Source organism: Somniosus microcephalus, unplaced genomic scaffold (assembly GCF_052327205.1).
Source record: "Somniosus microcephalus isolate GS21.2 unplaced genomic scaffold, FLI_Smic_1.0 unresolved_chr9, whole genome shotgun sequence".
NCBI classification, from domain to species: domain Eukaryota; kingdom Metazoa; phylum Chordata; class Chondrichthyes; order Squaliformes; family Somniosidae; genus Somniosus; species Somniosus microcephalus.
In genome coordinates, this window is record NW_028225187.1 from 24,938,835 (window position 1) to 24,960,009 (window position 21,175).

A 21,175-nucleotide genomic window follows, 5' to 3' on the forward strand; every position below is an offset into this window, starting at 1 on the left:
GAGAAGCAGCAGCAGCGTGCAATGGGATTTGCAAGAATAGCGGCCATCCCCATGGTGCAGGGCGCCATTGACTGCACGCATGTGGCTTTGCAGGCAGCTCTGGAGAATGCCGAGGATTATCGCAACCGGAAGGGCTACCATTCCCTCAACGTACAGCTGGTGTGTGACCACAGGCAGCGCATTCTAGCTGTCAATGCCTGCTTTCCAGGCAGCAGCCACAATGCCTTTATCCTGCGACAGACAACTGTGGCTGACATGTTCCAGGCCCAGCCTCACCCAAGAGGATGGCTTATTGGGGACAAAGGCTACCCTTTGTGTACCTGGCTCATGACCCCGCTCCGCGCGCCCAGAACCCCTGCTGAAGAGCGATACAACGAGAGCCATCAAGCGACCAGGAACACCATCGAACAAACAATTGGTGTCCTGAAGCAACGGTTCCGCTGCCTGGATCGTTCTGGCGGAGCCCTGCAGTATTCACCGGAGCGAGTCTCCCATTTCGTGGTCGTCTGCTGCATGCTGCACAACCTGGCTATCCGCAGGACTCGGGCACTGCCACCTCAGGTTGGAGCACCACCTCAGGAGGAGGAGCAGGAGGAGCAGGAGGAGGAGGAGGAGGAGGACCAGCACAGGAGGGAGGCACAAGGTGCAAGGGCCACCCGTCGGCGGCTTATTGAACGTAGGTTCTAGGCCCCCTGTCAGGGAATGGCTTGTGCCAATGAAAGAACATGAATGCAGCCGCTCCGCAAGCCCTCAGCCGGTTAAGGCAACAAAAACTTCAAAGTTCAAACATGGACAATCTGAATAAAGAAAATGGTTTATTCCACAAACTCAGTGCCCTTCCCGCATGAAAAACAAAAACAGAACAAACCCCCAAAAAACAGTCAGACACATTACTCGCTCCCACAACCTGGAGAGGATTAACAGAACAGTGCAACAAAAATGGCCGTCACCCTCGGCCTTCGTAAAAAACAAACATCACATCCTCGGCCTTCAAGAAGCAAACATCCAATTCTTGGCCTCAAAAAACAAACACAACTGGCCACACATTCTAGTTTTTGGCCCGCGAGGGCGATGCCTTGGGCATCTTTGCATGGCCCCTGCCCGCCCTGCTGCTCCTCCTCAAAGTGAGCCCAGTGGCTGCAGCAAGGCTGGGGGAAGGCTCCTGAGGGGCACATGGCGTGACGGCAGATGCCCTTGGGGGTCGGCCTAGACGAGCTCTGGCCCTCGAGGGGCCAGCTGGTGACTGCTGCAGCTGTGGCTGGGCAGCATCAGTCTGTCCAGCAGCTCGTGGCAGTTCCACTGGGGGAGTGGCAGTGGCGGCTGCAGGAATGGGAGCAAGCTGGCTGATGGCAGGCGCTCAGTAGTCGCCTGAGACACTGGCACTCGCCCGGGCCAGCACTGCAGCATGTGCAGCAATCTGCTGAAGGACAGACCGCTGTGCTGCTGCAGCGCGGCGGGTGCCCTGGCGATGCCTGGCTGACGCAGCGAGTGTGGCAGCAGTTAGTGCCCGTGTTACCCTGGTCTGTGACCGCATCAGACCAGCCAGTGACTGGACGGCACCACTGTTCATTTGGCTACTAGCTGCCTGAGCTGCCCCGACTTCCTGCAGTCTCCTGGCCTGAGCTGCACCGACTTCCTCCAGACTCCTGTCCTGAGCTGCCCCGAATTGCTGCAGACTCCTGGCCTGAGCTGCACCGACTTCCTCCAGACTCCTGTCCTGAGCTGCCCCGAATTGCTGCAGACTCCTGGCCTGAGCTGCACCGACTTCCTCCAGACTCCTGGCCTGAGCTGCCCCGAATTGCTGCAGACTCCTGGCCTGAGCTGCACTGACTTCCTCCAGACTCCTGTCCTGAGCTGCCCCGAATTGCTGCAGACTCCTGGCCTGAGCTGCACCGACTTCCTCCAGACTCCTGTCCTGAGCTGCCCCGAATTGCTGCAGACTCCTGGCCTGAGCTGCCCCGACTTCCTGCAGACTCCTGGCCTGAGCTGCCCCGACTTCCTCCAGACTCCTGTCCTGAGCTGCCCCGAATTGCTGCAGACTCCTGGCCTGAGCTGCCCTGACTTCCTCCAGACTCCTGTCCTGAGCTGCCCCGAATTGCTGCAGACTCCTGGCCTGAGCTGCACCGACTTCCTCCAGACTCCTGGCCTGAGCTGCCCCGACTTCCTGCAGACTCCTGTCCTGAGCTGCCCCGAATTGCTGCAGACTCCTGGCCTGAGCTGCACCGACTTCCTCCAGACTCCTGGCCTGAGCTGCCCCGACTTCCTGCAGACTCCTGTCCTGAGCTGCCCCGAATTGCTGCAGACTCCTGTCCTGAGCTGCCCCGAATTGCTGCAGACTCCTGGCCTGAGCTGCACCGACTTCCTCCAGACTCCTGGCCTGAGCTGCCCCGACTTCCTGCAGACTCCTGTCCTGAGCTGCCCCGAATTGCTGCAGACTCCTGGCCTGAGCTGCACCGAATTGCTTCAGACTCCTGGCCTGAGCTGCACCGACTTCCTCCAGACTTCTGTCCTGTGATGCCCCGAATTCCTTGACGCTCTTAGCCAATGACTCTATGGCGTCAGGCATCCGTGCCACTACCCCCATGAGCTCCGTGTGCCTGCGCTCTGAGTCGATGGCCATTTCCTCGAGGAGGCACACCTCCTCTGCGCTGACCGTCGCCGGACTGGAGGCCGCACTCACCCTTTGGGGAGAAGGCCGCCGAGCTTCCCCACCCCTCCCGCGTTGCTGCAGGCCGCTGGGCCCAGGAACTGGACTCCCCTCCGACCCTTCCCCCAGGCTCCCCTCCAGGGAAGACGTGTCCCCTACATCGCCATGGGTTGGCGCGTCTGAGGGTGCCACTGATGGGCCGCCTTCCTCTTCCTCCTCCTCCTCCTCCTCTTCCGAGGGGCTGACACTGGCAGCTTCAGGGACCTCCTCCTCACCTGGCGCCTCACCATCTGAAAGCAGGAAGGAACAAGAGTAGCTTTAGAGTGAGGGCAGGGCGTCAGCGAGGGAGGCATGAGTGGTGCCATTCACCGCATTGATCGGACAGTGGCAAAGGATGTTGATCTGATGCGCAAGTGGAATGAGAGATGTCCAAAAGGTCATGTCCTCACCATTGGTGCCCAGAACAGGGTCGGCATCTCCAGTGGCAATGGGGCCAATGAAACGGACTCCCATGATGCGCTCCATGTGCTGGTCTAGGTCGGTGAGCTCCTGGTGCTGAGGCCCGCCTCCCCCGGTCGCAAGCTGGCTACGCTTGTTGTTAGCCAGCTTGGCCTGCAAGAGAAAGGATGGCCTCTAAGTACGGTGTGTAGCCCTGATCTTGTCTGCACAGCCTCCCATGGTGGAATAGCTTGGACAATATGTAAAGTGCAGAATGTGCAATTGATGGTCATGCCAGTCCCATAGCTGCTGGATGAGGGCTGGCCATTAGGCCTTTCAGGTCCCTTTGCCCATAATGTGAGGTGCACATGCAAGGATGAGGAGGACACTGGAAAGGGTACTCACCCTGACAATCCTAGTGAGGTCATTAAACTTCTTCCTGCATTGTACAGGAGTCCTGCCAACCACACTGTTGGATGTCACCCTGTTGGAGACATCCCTCCAGGCTTTGCGGAAGACGCTGGTCACCGGCTTCTTGCCACTATCTGGAAACAAAATATGGCGTCTTTGCTCCACAGCGCGAACCAGCAGCCTCAGGTCAGCTTCAGTAAAGCGCTGTGCTCTTTCACGGGCCTTCTGCATCGTCCTGGTCACTAAATAGGTGCAGCAGCAGTGCTCAGGCCTAGCTGGAGGGCTGCAGTGTCCAGGGCGTGGCAGCCAAACAACTCTATCCTTCCCCCTTTAAGAGATGGCCGGCGCCAGCGGGTCTGCCGTCAATCAAGAAATGACCACACCTGCGCTGCGCCCGGCCTCGGCGGTCTCACTCAGCACCGGCGGCTTAGTGCCTAAAGATAGGCGTGCATCGCCAGTTTTAGCGCTGCAGCAACCACTTAGGGCGATGATACTGATTATCGGCGAAGTGGCCTCGACTTTGCGCCAGGCACAAACTTTGGCGGCCGCCCGACTTTACCGCCCCAACAGTGGCTATACTGAATTTCTAACCCTGTATCTTTCCAGGAGCCGGCACAGGCGCTATGGGCCGAATGCCCTCTTTCTGTTCTGTATCATTCTATTAGTCTATGGTTTTCTAAAACCCGTTCAAGGCTTTAAAGATCTCTATCAGGCCACCCACCAAAATAACATTTCTAGATAAAAGTGCCCCATCCTGTTCGTTATTTAACGATAGGTAAAAACTCTCAGTTCCGCTCTCAACCTTTGTAAATCTTTTTCACACCACCTCAGATAGTTCACTCTCACCATGGACCCTCGCATGCTGGCTCACTTGGAAACCCGGCACACATCACTAAGCAAGCGATCTCGCTTTTAGGGAAGGAGTGGATGAACAGAAAGCTCAACATCAGTTCAGTTGCGCGTTGTGTCCCTGTGTCTGAGATTTGACGTTAGTAACAAATGAGACAATCATACGAAATGCACATCCCTTCCTTAATATGGGGATGTTTCAGCATGATTTCGAATGTCGTGTATATATTACAACATGGAAACAGTTACCCTACCTTATGTTGGAGTTGCATGTGTAATTCGGTATACATTAACGACCAATCACATTTGAAAGGTCGCCAATCGCGCATGCACTGACAGTAAGGAGCCGGAACTGCCCTGCGATTATCAAAATCTCTCTTTTTTCAGATCCGGGAAACATTTCTGCGATGTCAGTCGGGCTAGTATGCGCAGCCGTAATAATACTTGCACTATTGTTGGGCATAACCGGGATCTGGCTTTGCAAAAGAAGTAAGTAGCGTTATTAATGTTCCCAATGTTGTGTGTAAGTGCTGCAATTGGAAGTGTTTTGGTTTAAGGTCGGAATAGTATCCTGAAGTGTACTCTCAAAATTGGCTCGCTCGTGATCTCAGAAATGTCCTAAATTATAGCAACATGTCAAGCTAGCTTATATGAAACTAAAATTAATGACATATTTGGGTGTCATTTTAATTGATCTGGCATCGTCGGAAACTTAAGGGTTCGGTGGGAACTATGCTTTTACAACCCCGTTCAAAGTCACACTCGAATGACGTTATAATATACAGCACAGGAACAGGCCATTCGGCCCAACTGTTCCGTGCTTCTGTTTGGCCACACCAGTCTCCTCCCATTCCATCTACCTCATCTCAGCCTTTCAGCATATACTTCCATTTCCTTTGCTCTCATATACTCATCTAGTTTCCTTTTGAATGCAACTGAGCTATTTGGCTCAAACACTTCCAAAGTCTAACCAGTCTCTGAGTAAAGACATTTCGTTCTATTTCCCTATTGGATTCATACTTGACTATCTTGAATTGATGACCCCTAATTTTGTATTCTCCCACAAGTTGACAAATTTGCACCACTTCTACCTCCATCAGGTCTTCTCTAAGTCTTCCCTTTACTAAAGAAACAGGCCCCAGCCTGTTCAATCTTGCTCGATAGCTGTAATCTCTCAGTTCCGTTCAGATTGCAATAGAGAGTACAATAGAGCGAATTAAAAAATCAGCGTTGAACCCGATCTTCTCAGTTTCCATATGAGGTTAAGATTGTCCCAAGGATTTGTGGAATTTTTACCCCGGCTTGCTAGAATTGCAATGTTTATTGTTTTACTCTTGGACTCCTATGAACTGTTTGTACATTTGAAAATATACAAGCGCCCATCAATGTAACATGGAATAATAAAGACACCAGTATCCTTTAGGCTGAAGTCAACCATTAAAGCATAAAAATCGGCTGGGATTAAATATGCAAGGCCTGTTGGGAGAGGTGGGGGTCCTAAGGGAGGGGGGGCTCCGAGGCGGTCAGGAAACCCGGGAGAACGCGTTTTCCGCTGGTCTGGTCTAATTTAACAGCAGGGCCTGAATTGCATGAGAGGGCTCTGTTTCTCACCCACAGACCGCCAGATTGAAAGGATGGCTGGTGGCGGAGTGCAGTTAGGCCTGCGGCACCTGGCCACACAGAGCTGGAAGGGAGGGATCACGGATGTAGCGGTGGGGGTGGCGGGGAATGCGGGGTCGGCCGAAGGAGCACGGAGGGGGTGTCCTTAGTTTGGATGGTGGGCGAGGAAAATCGGCTGTTGGAAGGTCGACGGCCGTGTGTGAGGATCATCAGTTGGCGTGGATGTGAAGATCATCCGAGGCTGGGGGACGGCAGGAGGAGCAAATGGAGGGTCTGCAGAAATTCGGGGCCGGGATGATCATGGGGATGGCCGGCAGAGCCTTGTGGAGGGAGCGGAGACCTCGGGGGTGATCGGAGGCCTCGTGGGCGGTCGGGGGTGAGGCCTGGGCTGATCGGCGGCCTCTTGTCGGGGTGCGAGGGAGGCCTGGGAGTGGGATCGGAGCCCTCATAGGGGTGGGGGGAGGCAGGAGGCCTGGGGTGTGATCGGGGGCCTCTTTGGTCGGTGGGGAAGGCCTAGGACTGATCAGAGTCTGGCCTCGTGGGGCTTACCGATCACATGTGAGGGGGGTGGCATTAGACAATGACCCTGAATCCAGGAGTTAGGTGTAAAGTCAATTACCTCCTCAATGCAGCAGTCCTCACCTTGCTGCAACTGCCGGGTTTTAGGAAGAGTGTAAAGTCCGACCAGCTACAGCTAAACACAAAATTGAGGGCAAAGAAAAGGCTTGCAGCCTCACTAAAATACTTAAATTGATGTACCACCCCTTTGCAGTGGCTTGGCTGCCCGCCCCATCCCGCCTCTGTTAAAGCTGGCAGTGGTCGGGTTGGCAGCGAGTTCAGATCGGGAGTCAGATTTTTAACAAATTAACTATCCACACGATGCAAAGCCACCCGTTAATTTTTAGGTTTAAACTCCCCCAATGTTTTACGCATGTTCGCATCGCATTCAGTGTAATAACCCAGAGATTGCGAGATCTGAAGCGTACCATTGAACGTTGAACTTATTAATATAGTAATTTATCATGGGCACCAGAAAATTACGAAGAAAACCAGCAAGATTGTTATGCAAACCAAATTGGTTCAATAATGTCCTGCAAGAAATCGAATATCCCATGTCTACCTTGTCTGGCCTACACATGGAGCCTGTTCATATTATGTTATTGCATCTTCATGCTCTCAGAGGAGCGAGAGATACATGGAAAAGTCTGAATTGCTATTGTTGACCATATCCAACAACGAATAATAGAATTTGAAACATTGGCCCATATTTTTCGATCGGAGGCTCCCTGCATGCGAAGGCCTCTGGTGTGGAAAAAATCTACATGTGCGCTCCAGAGGTCCAGCTATTTCTGCTCCTGGGCCTCTCCACTATTAAATGCGCGGGGCCCAGGTATCCCAGGGTTTTCTTGCCACATGTGTGTGTTTACTACGAAACAAAATATTGTTTATCATTGATTTCCTTATAGGTAGAGCCGTACAAGCGCCATTGCCTTTGGATCCAGTTGTAAGTATCTTTGATTTGCATTTTCTATAAACGTTTACATATATAATTGCAATAAATAAGGATTGGTCTGGATTTTGTGATGGGTATGATGGCATACTCCCAGAGTAGAATAGATGTTAAAATTGAATGATATAAACAGACAACCATGTTTCAAATTAGTTTAATTAAATATTGGCACGTTTTAAAATGTTTACTTTTATTATTCAAAAAATTCAAATTTAATTTCAAATGCTTACTTAAAGGGAGTTCCAATTAAATTTGAACATGTGATCATCTATTTTTTTAAGTGCTTTGAAAGTGTGCTTTTTTAGTTGCTTTCCAGTGGATCAGAAATTTGGGTCGGAGACTTCCCGCGGGTGCAAGCCTCCGACCTGCATTTACTTGGTGTACCTGCCATTGTGCTGTGGGGCCATGTGGGATTCCGATCCAGGGCCTCCACCAGCTGCCAATGTGCTCACATATCCCAGTGGCGAAGTTAGTTCACCGCGTCCCCTGGTATCACGTGGGCCATGTGGAGCCAATCTGAGCAGGGAATCTCTATTCATAGTTTTGACAGGAAGAGCTGTCAAATCTATGAATAGAGATCGGCCCCAAAACCTAAGTAAAACTTCAAAAAAAAAATGTTTTTAAATCTCATTTTAAAAATAACTATCAATTACATAAAATGACTATTTTAAACAGTAATTTAAATTTTTGAAAACATTAGTTACAGTTTTTTACGGGGCTAAAAATAAACTTACCTTTCTTTAATATTTAGAAATAATAAACCTGTGGAAAAAATGTTTTAATTTTACCTAATTCACCACTTACCTTGTTAAAAGCAGGCCTTGCACCTGCTTTTTAAATGTACAGCTGCTGGAGACTTACCTTCCCAGAGAAACGTGTAAAAAATGGAAGCTGCAGGCGTACGCGCTGCCTCTGCAGCGCACGCGTTTGACCTGTGAACTCCTTCCTTCAAGGGAACGGAAGTCCCGGTTTCCAACGCATGTGCAGTGCATGCACGAGACCGGCACTTCCGTTGGTGCTATGCATGAGTACCCCGCGCGTACTCACCTGTGGGGACCCGAATTTCTGGTCCATCCGGGATCCCGTACGTAAATGGAATTCCCAACAGCATCATAGGAATCCCTCGTTTTGATTGATTGGGCAGGACCACATGATCCCAGGGATGCTTGTGAACTGCATGCATCCCTGGGATTGGTGGGCGTACACCTACAAGCCTAGGACTTGAAGAGTCTGAAGTACCGGAGACACCAGTTAAGTTCCTATTTATTCTCGGTTCAGATGCGTGCATTGGCGGCAAGCTTCCAACCGCAATTTCCAGACCAATATTATTAATGAAAACATAACACAACAGTGCATAACATAACGGGCCAGAAATCCGGGTCTGCATGGGTGAGTACGCGCTGCATACTCACCCGTAAGGCCAACGGGCGTGCCGGTTTCGTGCATGCACTGCACATGCGCTGGAAACCAGAAATTCTGTTCTCTTGAAGGAAGGGGTTCGGAGATCAAACATGTGCGCCAGAGAGGCAGCACGTGCGCCTGGAACTTCCACATTTTTCACAGGCTTTTCAGTGCGGGTAAGTCTCCATCAGCTGCAAGTAAGAGGTTAACTAAGTAAAATTAAAACACTTTTTCCACAGGTTTATCATTTAAAAATACTTTAAAGAAAGTTAAGTTTATTTTAGCCCTTTTAAAAACTTTAATTATTTTTTTCAAAAATTAACAGTTTTGTTTATTGTAGTTAATTTATGTAATTTATAGTTATTTTAAAAATGTGATGTTTTTTTTAATTTATTTGGAAGCTTTTCTTTGGTTTTGGGGCCAATTTCTATTCATAGATTTGACAGGTCTTCCTGTCAAATGTATGAATGGAGATTCCCTGCTCCGATTGGCTGCCCATGGCCCACGTGATCCCAGGGGATGCATCGAACTAACTTCGCCCCTGGGATACGCAAGCACTGTGCACCGGCAGTTGGAGGAGGCCCAGGATCGGAAACCCACGCGGGCCCACAGCAGAACGGCCGGCACGCTAGGTAAGTGCAGGTTGGGGGCTTGCACCCGCGGGAAATCCCCGACCCGAATTTATGGGCCATTTTTAATGAAAAAGTAGCACACCACTGCAAAACATAACAAAACAAAGATTCCCTATGACAATTTTCTGGAATGCGATTTTCCCTGCTAACATTTGCACTCTCTTTTTCTTAACCTGTGCAGGTATCTGACCAATCAGCCGCAAGCAACAACGATGAGGAAATCACTTATGCTGAACTAAACACCGCAGCTCTTACTCAAGCAACTTCAGCAACTAGTCCAGATACCTGTGTTTATGCAGGAGTTCGAAACTGCTGACCAGTCCAACTGTTGTGGAGAAAAAGCTCGGGATGGTAGCACAGTGCTGATAAAATGACTCTACTGGATTTAACACGGGGTGTCGTTTCAATATGTCTCAACATAATAACGAACCCAGCAGCTTGCAGGAAATCCATTGCTGGCCTCTGGTTGCATCATAACAGTAGGATAAACCAGATTGCGAGGCACCTGAGCAGCGATATAGGGTAACATTTTAATAGTCGCTTGCCTTATTTACTTCAAATATATATCTCAATATTATTGCAATTGGCGCAGCTATCGACAGAATCTCTCAGGTTCACTTTGACTTCATTTGATGAAAGTTCTCTTTGTTAATTAGAAGAAGATTCTCTCATTTTTCTATTGTCTTCTCCTGTACTTTATAACTTACAGTTTGCTAGTTGCCTTTACAAGTACATTCAGGATAAAATGTAAGGCATTATTTAGTTCCAATTGTAGGGAGATGCTAGCCAGTTCCAGAAAGTGTTGTGCATATGCCTCAACTGTACATCTTGCTTGAGACCACGGAAGGCGAGAATTAAGCCAGCTAGGTAAGATAGTTATTCATGTGTAAGGTAACTTCAACCAGTAAAGGGCATCCAGTGGAACAGGTAGCATTACCACAAAAGGGGTTCATTAACTCAACGTTTCAGAAGTGAAAGCCACCACCCCGGGGAGAAGGGAGATAAGCTCAGCCATGCTGCGCATAAGGACAAGGTCGTATAAGCTCTTTAAACTTTGCCAGCCGCTATGCTTCCCATAAGGACAAGGTCGTATTAGCTCTGTAAACTTTGCTAACCGCTACACTGCTCATAAGGACCAGGTCGTATAAGCTCTATAAACTTTGTTTACTGCTAGCACATAGCATATAACCTATTCAATATATTGGCAATCTCACGCTGTTGAACTGTCTGCCATATAACGAGTTAGTACTAAATATATCTTACAAAGTTGCAGTGGTCTCAGGCATTGTTCTCAATTACAATTTATCAGTCAGTGATTCCGTTAATGCGGAATTAAACTGATGCAGTGAATTCCCTTTGACCACCTCTGTGAAAGCATTTAGTTAAGTAAACCTGTCCACTAATTATTTGTTGTTCAAACTGCTAGCCGATTCTAGTCTACAATTATTAATTACTGTTAACGGTTTGTATACTGAATGTTTACAGTTCAGTAGAGATAATTGTGGTAAATAAATTGTTATTAAGGTGTGATTGGTGTTCTGATTTCTGCGTTGATGATGCGGCAAGAATAATACAATGATACATCACAGAGGCAGGCCATTCGGTCCATCGTGCCTGTGCTGGCTCTTTGAAAGAGCTAACCAATTAGTCCCACTCCCTAGCACTTTCTCCATAGCACTGAAACGATGAATTCATCCACTCGGTAGCTTGTAGGTAACTGATGATTGGTAAGGCAAACTGAAATTCAACCCGAACTGTATGCTGTAAGACAGTCCAGAGAGCCAAACCTAAGTATCATGGACTCCGATGTTCAAGTCAGGAGTCAAACCTTAATGGCGTGTTAAATGAGGGGTTTAATATCTCGTCAAATACAGGGCATGTTTTGCTGGGATACCGAAGAAAGTATTCTTACAACAGCAAGTGCTGCTTACTCTGTAAACTGCTTGTGGTGTGTCTAGCTCAACCACGTTCTCATGGACAATTCCACAGGGTAGACAAGTCATATATACAGTACAAAAGCAAAGAAGTTTTGATGAACCTTTATGATACACTGGTTCGGCCTCAACTGGATTATTGTGCTCAATTATGGGCACCGCACTTGAGGAAGGATGTGAAGGCATTAGAGAGGATGCAAAAAAGATTTACGAGAATGATTCCAGAGATGAAGGACTTCGGTTACATGGATAGACTAGAGAAGCTGGGCTTGTTTTCCTTGGAGCAGAGCAGGTTGATTGGAGATTTGAAAGTGGTCTTCAAGATCATGAGGGGTCTCGGCCGAGTAGATAGAGGGAAATTATTCCCATTGGCGGAAGGGTCCAGATAAGAGGACACAGATTTAAGGTGATTGGCAAAAGAACCAATGGCGACATGAGGAAAAACTGTTTTACGCAGCGAGTGGTTAACATCTGGAAAGCACTGCCTTAAAGAGTGAGGGGGGCAGACTCAATCACGGCTTTCTAAATGGACTTGGATAAGTACATGAAGGCAAAATGATGCAGGGCTACAGGGAAAGGGCAGGGGTGTGAGACTAGCTGAAGTGCTGTTGCAGAGAGCTGGCATGGGATCCATGAGCAGAATGGCCTCCTTCTGTGCTGTAACTATTCTATGATTCTTCTATTAATCATGTCCTAAATGCAACTCCAGACGCAGCTCACATGTATGAACAATCAGGACTTGAATGTGTACAGGTACCCTCATATTTACTATTTTAGATTCTCTTTTTTAAAATTAGTTAAAATTATTTTAAACAAAAATGTAATTAAAAAAAATTAATTATAGTTTCCTACGGGGAAGAAATAAACTTACATTTTTTAAATTATATTTTAAAAATAAATTAGTGAAAAAAATATTTTTTAACTTTTTTAAACTCATGATGGTAAAGGCATTTTTAAGGGATTTCTGAGGGCGAAGGTTCTGCAGAAAGCGGAACACTCCACCCACAGATACCCTTCTCCAGGGCAGGCGCAGCATCTGTCAAAAGGATTCTTGGCAGATTGGATGTGCCGGTTTTCAGCATATGCACTTCGCATGCCTGAAACCGGCTCTTGCGAGCTCCCTACGTGTGTGTACACAGCGCATACATATCGTAGGCATTGGGAAATACGGGCCAATAACGGGACCTCACTTTGCTTCCACGAGTATAGGCAGCAGTTTAAACACTCAGATTACTAACTCGAGATGTCAGTCTAGGTAAACGTGGCCCAGATGAATCGAAAATTGTCCTCATCTCAGTCTCCTCATCTCTGTACACTGGAAAACAGCTTAAATCGTTTGAGAGAGAGAAAAGAAGAAAATAAATTGCCTTTTTATAGCACCTTTTAGGATCTCGGGCGATTTAAAGCGAATGAAGTACTTTTTGATGTGTAGTTGCTGTTGTAAATTAGAAACGCGGCAAATATACACAAACAGTATTGTGATAATCACCAGATAATCTGTTTTAGTGATGGTGTGGAGATGCCTGAGTTGGACTGGGGTGGACAAATGTAAGAAGTCACACAACACCAGGTTATAGTCCAACAGTTTTATTTGAAATCACAAGCTTTCGGAGCGCTGCTCCTTCGTCAGGTGAAGTGGAGAAATGCATAAAGACACAGCTTATATAGTCAGAGAATAATGTCAGATGTTTACAGGTAACCTTTCCAACTGCCATTTATTGCACATCGTCAGAGAGATAATCACAGCAATCAAAGGTGAGAATGGTGTCCAAACAGGTCAGTCAGGAACAGTCAGGAACATTGGCTGTGTTCTCTCTACACAGGTGCGGCTGGAGCTGCTGTGACTTCCAGCAAAGGCATTGGCTTGTTCTCTCTACACAGATGCGGCCGGACCTGCTATGATTTCCAGCAAAAAAAATGTTTTTTGTCTTTTTTTGTTTTTCATACAGACCCCAGCATCTGCATGTTCTTTGATGTAATGTTTTCCTCGCTGACCTGTTTGGACACCATTCACACCTTTGATTGCTGTGATTATCTCTCTGCCGAGGTGCGATAAATGACAGTTGGAAAGATTACCTGTAAACATCTGACATTATTCTCTGACTATATAAATTGTGTCTTTATGCATTTCTCCACTTCACCTGATGAAGGAGCAGCGCTCCGAAAGCTTGTGATTTCAAATAGAGCTGTTGGACTATAACCTGGTGTTGTGTGACTTCTTACATTTGTTTCAGTGATGTTTGTTGCAGTATATAAATGTTCGGCAGAACTCTGGCTGAAGCCCCCTGCTCTTAGAAATAGTGCCCTGGAATCTTGTAACTCCAGCTGAGAGGGCAGTCGAGGCCTCGATTTGTATTTGTCAAAATATACTACCCATGGAACGGGTCTAGCTTCATGTGAATGTCACTCATGCTCAACCAATAAATAATCTGATTTATAAAAATGGGAGTCGATCTTCAGATATTCTGATTCATCAGAGAATGTTTGATATAGATTTGTTAGAATCTACAGTTATTGCCCATCTTCAGTTTCCCTAAGGAAGGCAAGACATAGAGAGTAGAATTCCACTCTTGGGGCTGGGTTCCAAATCTGGGGGTCATGAATGTGGTATTTTCGCTGATGGATACTGGGAGCATTTCAGGAGAAGCTTCTTCACACTAATAGTGGTGTGTTTTTGTATGTGTGGAACATGCTGCAACATGGAATGTTTGAAGCGAGTCGCACGTATGCCTTTGAGGGTGTGTTAGATATTTATACTTTTGGGGTGAGATGAGATGGGTTCAGAGGAGGCTCGTGCACAGCATAAACACCAGCAAGGACCAATTAGGCCTGTTTCTCATTGAAACATATAACATTCTAACAGGACTAGACAGACTAGATGCAGGAAGGATGTTCCCGATGGTCGGCGAGTCCAGAACCAGGGGTCACAGTCTAAGGATAAGGGGTAAGCCATTTAGGACAGAGATGAGGAGGAATTTCTTCACCCAGAGAGTGGTGAACCTTTGGAATTCTCTACCACAAAAGGCAGTAGAGGCCAATTCATTAAATATATTCAAGAAGGAGTTGGATATATTTCTTAAGGCTAAAAGGATCAAGGGATATGGGGAGAAAGCAGGGACAGGGTACTGAATATGGATGATCAGCCATGATTGCATTGAATGGCGGAGTAGGCTCGAGGGGCCGAATGGCCTACTCCTGCTCCTATCTTCAATATCTCTATGTTTCTGTGTTGTAAGTACTACGTGATCTTACCTTAGCAAACCTCATCTGAAAGTCGGCGCTTCCGTCAGTGCAGCACTGCTTTTGTAGTACACTGAAGTGTCGGCCTAGCTTCTGCGCTCAATTCTCTGGATTGAGACTTAAAACCACGAAATTCTGCCTCAGAGGTGAAAGTGCTACCCACTGAGCCAAGTCATCTGCAAGCTTGGAGATATTACATCTAGTTCCCTCATCTAGATCCTTAATATATGTGAATAGCTTGGGTCCTAGGACCGATCCCTGTGGTACCCCACTAGTCACTGCCTTCCACTCAGAAAAACATTTCAGGGCAGCATGGTGGCATAGTGGTTAGCTCTATTGCCTGACAGCGCCAGGGACCCGGGTTCGAATCCGGCCTCGGGCGACTGTCTGTGTGGAGTTTGCACATTCTCCCTGTGTTTGTGTGGGTTTACTCTGGGTGCTCCGGTTTCCTCCCACAGTCCAAAAATGTGCTGGGTAGGTTGATTGGCTATGATAAATTGACCCTTAGTGTTAGGGGGATTAAATACTTGGGGCTACAGGGATAGGGTGGGATATGTGTTGGTGTAGGGGTTACGGGGATCGGGTGGTATATGTGTCGGTGCAGGCTCGATGGGCTGAAATGGCCTCTATCTGTACTGTGGGGTTTCTGTGATTCTGTGACCATTTGTCAGAATTGCTTGTGGATGCTGGAAATCTGAAATAAAAACATAAAATGCTGGAAATAATCTGCAGGTCAGGCAACATCTGTGGAGAGAGAAACAGAGTTAACAGAGCCTAAACATTATTTCATGACAATGGCCCTGAAATTAGGATCGGGAGCTTGCTGCGCGTGCAAGCCCCCGATGTGCACTCACCCAGCGCGCCAACATCTGAAGCCTGGGCCTGCTTGCATTTCCTGTCACTGGCCCGGTTCAGGCGTCGGCGCGATGTGCTTACCTGATCCACCAGTGGTGTAGTTAGTGCGATGTGCTGGCCTGGATCAGGTGAGCACTGTGCAGCCAATCAGGGGAGGGGAAACTTCATTCATGAATTTGAGAGTAAGAACTGTCAAACTCATGAAAAGTATGGGCTGCCAAAACAATGCTTAAACCTTAAATAAAATTTTAAAAAACATCCCACTGATTATATTAACTATAAATAAGTTTTAAAATATATTTTAAACAATTAATCAAATTTTTGAAAAATTTTTTTAATTTTAAAATAGGGTCTAAATCTAAAGTAACCTTACTGTAAATTCTTTAAAAATAATAAACCTGTGGAAAAAAAAATCTAACTTGTACTAAAAGATCACTTACCTGTAAAACTAAGTACTTACGTCTGGTTTATCCACGCGTAAAAAACGGAGGCCTTTACACTTGGGCAACTCTGGAAAAAAAAAGGAATTTCAGCGCGCAAGCGCTGCATCACAAGTCGCAATACATTCTGCCTCTTAACCACTTGTGTCAGAGGGCAGGAAATGCCAGTTTTCAGCGCATGCGCATGCTGAAAACCGGCAATTCCCCCGGGCCCACGCATGAGTCCCCATCCGTACTCACGCGTTGTGACAGGAATTACTGGGTCCTTGCCAAAAAACTTGACTTCACTTTGTATCAGTTGCCAATCCAATATGCTCTTACATTTTGTTTGCCGGTTGATGTCCAATTCAACACGCATCGTGAATGTCAAAAGATGATTCTGAATTTCAATTGAAAATGGCCTTTCACATGTTCGAATTTCCAGCCTACAGGCCTTATTTGCTCCCCTGCAAATCATTGGCAACATCTAACGCAGGATTTAACTGATGAGGTTGTAGATGCCAATTGTGGGCGGGTGCTACGGCGATTTCCTGCTATGCAGTCACCGCATGGGCCAGAAAAAAGGGGAGTTTCAAATTTGATCCCTATATAAAGATTGGCCGCTTGGACTCCCATGGAAGCACTATCGCCTGTTATGATTTGAGCATCACTCCATGATTTTGCTGCACAGTCCAACACCATAGCGCAATAGTTCAGAAATGCTCGGGTGTCAAATTTGTGCCTGCTTTTCTGGTGGAATCCAATGATTTCACTTTACCACTCGAAGAAGAAAAGGGAGTTCTTCCAGTATGCTGAGCAGATTTCCACCCGAAACTAACTTCGCCAAAATGCAGATGCCTTTCAGATTCACGGAACTTACATGCATCATTTTGGCTTTTTGTAGTAGACACATTTTCAGACCTTAAAAGGAAATTTAAAAAATAGTTATTTTACAAGAAGTCATATGAAATTTAATTTGTGGAGAGACGGTAGTCTTTCTATACTTATTTTCTTCTTATTTCTTTCTTTGCACCCTTTTCACTTTCATTTCTTTGAATATAATGTTCTATCATTCTTTCTTTCACGTTTTCTCCCTATATCAAAAAACAAAGGATTTTGTACCTGTACAGACGACAGGTGCGTCCTCTTGGTGAGTGCAGTGGTGCTGATCCAGAGCCTACGATTGGCACTGCCAGAGGCTTGGCTGCGACCCTCTGCACTGGAACATGACCAGCCAAATAGACGAGTTGCCTTCCACAAAATTGGCATTTCCAGGAGCGGATTCAGCACACCCACAATGCAGCTGTGTGCAAACAACTACAGCGTCAAACAAGTCCCAGTCCTCATCGCAAACGGTTCCCCAGACTCTTCCTGAACATCGGCTTTCTCCATTGACTAGTCTGGCTTGAATATGTTCTAAGAGAGGAAACGTGTCAATTGATTAAATTGTTAGGAATAGTTAGTACAAATGTTTGAAAGGGAATAATCTAAAAGAATAATGCAAAACATGACAAGAATAGACTGTAGTAGACAAGGTGAAAATGAATTTGGTCAGGGACGCAAATCAGGCTGAATCACAATTTGCGACAGTTGTACTACATGCCTGATATTCAGTTGTGATGGGCCAGAATGTGCGGTTGAAGTCCTACCTCCAGAGTACGCCTCTGACCTGTGAAATGAACACGCAACGACCTGAGGGCGGCACTCCTGTCAACACTTGCGGCTTGAGGCTGTCAGTAGGAAGGCAGCCTAATCGCCACGCAACACAGCAACGCAGCCCGTGTGGAAGCATACCTGGGATCAGGGAGCCTGGTCCACCAATCAGAAAACATAATTAGATTTCATATCATTTCAGAAATAAATCCCGTAATCATATTTAATGGAATCCCTTCAGCAATTTACAGTATATGCAATTTACAGGATTTGAATTAAATTCAGATTTGAATTCATTCCACCAACTTCACTAAAAAAATAATTTTGCTGATGATTGCATCGACATCGCCAAAACTCTGATAATTGCAGCTACAAGAAAAACACATTTGATATGGATAAAATATCTGGTTTCCGAGGTGAAAATGCTTAAAACATGTCTGAGGTATTGCCTTACGCCGATGCAAACAGGCACGATTGCCTGTTTCCACTAGCCGTAACATTGCCATACGCAACTGCTGGCCAGTTGGTGGGCAAATAGCCCAAATTTGCTCCACCAATTGGTTTATCTTTGGCCGTGCAGATGACCTTTCAACGCTATAGGTCACCTTGTGCTTTAGTTCCAAGCAATTTTGACAGATCGGAAATGCCGGTTTTCAGCGCATTTGCGATATCCCTATGGGTGTGTGCACAGCACGTACACACCCGGAGGCATCGGGATATACGGCCCATGTTTTTCTTTCGGAATGGAGGGAAGCCATTTCCAGGCCATCGAACCTGAATATTGGATGGCATTTATAACGGGCCACAGTTGCGATGCTGCATGTTATGCATCCTCCACTAAGTCGAATTGCACCCCCGGAGAATTTATATCCAGAATCAACAGCGTTCAACAACGAATTAATATTTTGGTGGTGTGAAAGTTGTTAAGCACTTTGCGTCATGGAGGTCCTGAATTCGACCTGACGATGCAAAACCAGGTCAGATATGGAAATAAATAGCAACTGCATTAGCACGCACTGGGCATTTTTTGATTCATTTTCGGGCTGTGGGCATCTCTGACAAAGCTAGCTATTAGTTGCCCGAAGAAGGTAGTGGTAGGCCTTCTTATTGAACACCTGGTCACAGTTTCGCACATTGACACTTTAGAGGGCAGTTAAGAGGCAACCACTTCGGATTGGGACTGGAGTCACATAAAGGCCAGACTGGTAAGGGTGGTAGGTACCCATATCTGAAACCCAGTTGGATTTTTACGACAATTCAGCAACGTCATGATCATAAGTTATTGATGCCACCTTTTTCCCCCAGATTCTTAAAACTGATTTCAAACTCTCAACCTGCCATGGTGAGATCTTAACTCACGTACCTTGGATTATTGAACAGGGAGACACTGGGGTATAGGTGCACGAATCGTTGAAGTTGGCAGGACACGTTGGAAATGCCGTTAAAAAAGCATACAGGATGCTGGGCCTCATAAATAGAGGTATAGTGTACTTATGATGAACCTTTACTAAACACTGGTCCAACCTCAAATGGTCTATTGTGTCCCATTTTGGGTAGCACACATTAGGAAGGATGTGAATGTCTTAGAAAGCATGCAGAAAAATTTAAAGGAATGGTTTCAGGAATGAGGGGCTTCAGTTACGTGGATAGACTGGAGAAGCTGGGATTGTTCTCATTAGAGCAGAGAAGGTTGAGGGGAGATTTGATAGAGGTGTTCAAAATCATGAGGGATCTAGACAGAGTAGATAGAGAGAAACTGTTCCCATTGGCGGAAGGGTCGAGAGCCAGAGGACACAGAATCCAGGTGGTTGGCGATATGAGGAAAAGCCTTTTTTACACAGCGAGTGGTTAGGATGTGGAATGCACTTCCTGAAAGGTTCGGGGAGGCAGATTCAATCGAGGCTTTCAAACGGGAATTGGATAAGTACCTGAATTCAAAAAAAAACTTGAACTGCTACGGGGAAAGGGCAGGGGACTCGGACTAGCTGAAGTGCTCTTGCAGAGAGCCGGCATGGTTCGATGGGTCTAATGGCCTCCGTCTGTGCTGTAACCATTCTACAATTGTATAATTATTCCAGGCCTCTGGATTACTGGTCCAGTATCAACAACACTAGCCTTACCTACGCCTCAGAACAGGCATAATAGTATCATTAGTGATAACATGGATTATCCCGATCTGGAACGTATCAGGGGAAAAATATTCGGAACTGCACAGATTTCTTTAATGATATCCCTTCCAGGCGATCACCAGCCCACAGTTTGATTGGTGCACATTTAACTTGATATGTCGGGCGAAAAATGGGCGATGTCGTATCGGCCGCCCATTTCCCCTCCTGTCCGATTGTCCTTGAATATCGGGCGAGGCCTATGACTCGTAAGAAAAGTGCACCATCAGTTTTGCAGGTGAGGCGAATTTCTTTCACCAGAATCCCTACCTTGCGCACCACAAGGCAATTAAAATTTACTGGAAGTTAAAATTAGCATCAGTGCAATAGAAGGGAGAAGTTAAGTGTCCACCAGCAGGTGGCGCAGATGCACTAAGTGGATATAGTACACACAAACTTACATAGAAACATAGAAGATAGGAGCAGGAGTAGGCCATTCGGCCCCTCTAGCCTGCTCCGCCATTCAATGCGAACATGGCTGATCATTAAAATTCAGTACCCTGTCCCCGCCTTCTCCCCATATCCCTTGATCCCTTTAGCCTTAAGAAATATATCCAACTCCTTCTTGAATATATTTACTGAATTGGCCTCTACTGCCACTCTGTGAGTGAAGAAATTACTCCTCATTTCTGTCCTGAATGACTTACCCCTTACCCTTAGACTGTGACCCCTGGTTCTGGACTTGCCGACCATCGGGAAAATCCTTCCTGAATCTAGTCGGTCCAGTTCTGTCAGAATTTTATAAGTTTCAATGAGACCCCCTCTCAATCTTCTAAACACCAGCGAGTATAAGCCCAATCGACCCAATCTCTCCTCATATGTCAGGTGGACGTAAAAGATCCCCTGGCACTGTTTCGAAGAAGAGCATCGGAGTTTCATCGGTGGACAATATTTATCCTTCAACCAACGACAAGAAACAGAGTTTGTCTGTTCATTTTGCCATTGCTGTATTTGTGGGAACTTGCTGTGCGCAGATTGGCTGCCGTGTTTCCTACATTACAACAGTGACTGCAATTCAAAAAGCACCTCATTGGCCATAAAGCGATGTGGGAGTTCCGGTTGTCGTGAAAGGCGCTACATAAATGCAAGTCTTTCTTTCGTTAATGTGTCTCAAATAAATATAAAATTATTCAAGATTCAAGGAAAATTGTCCCTTTGTGCTCATAAATCGACTTGACATCATACTGCTTGATTATCAAAGCAACATGAAGTTACCATGTACCTTAGCTTTGGAATAGTTACCGAAAAGTGTAATAATTATATAAAACGGGAGTATATTCGCATTCAATGCAAAAGCATTCTTAATAAATTACAAGCTGTACCAAAGTATATTCAATACAATGTTGGAAACTGTGAGGTTATGCACTTTGGCAGAAAAAGTCAAAGAGCAAGTTATTATCT

At 46.5% G+C, this 21,175-nt stretch overlaps 1 protein-coding gene across 2 annotated transcripts in view; it reads left to right on the plus strand.

Moving 5' to 3' along the window:
* LOC147084943 (immunoglobulin superfamily member 1-like) overlaps positions 1–11,035 on the plus strand; it is a 39,144-nt gene extending 28,109 nt beyond the window's left edge. For both annotated transcript variants that reach the window (XM_085979635.1, XM_085979636.1), the window contains 3 exons: positions 4,733–4,834; positions 7,432–7,469; positions 9,690–11,035. In XM_085979635.1, the coding sequence (XP_085835761.1) occupies positions 4,733–4,834; positions 7,432–7,469; positions 9,690–9,824 (275 nt within the window). In that variant the 3' untranslated portion in view covers positions 9,825–11,035. The remainder of the gene's footprint in view (positions 1–4,732; positions 4,835–7,431; positions 7,470–9,689) is intronic.
* Positions 11,036–21,175: the final 10,140 nt, after the last annotated feature.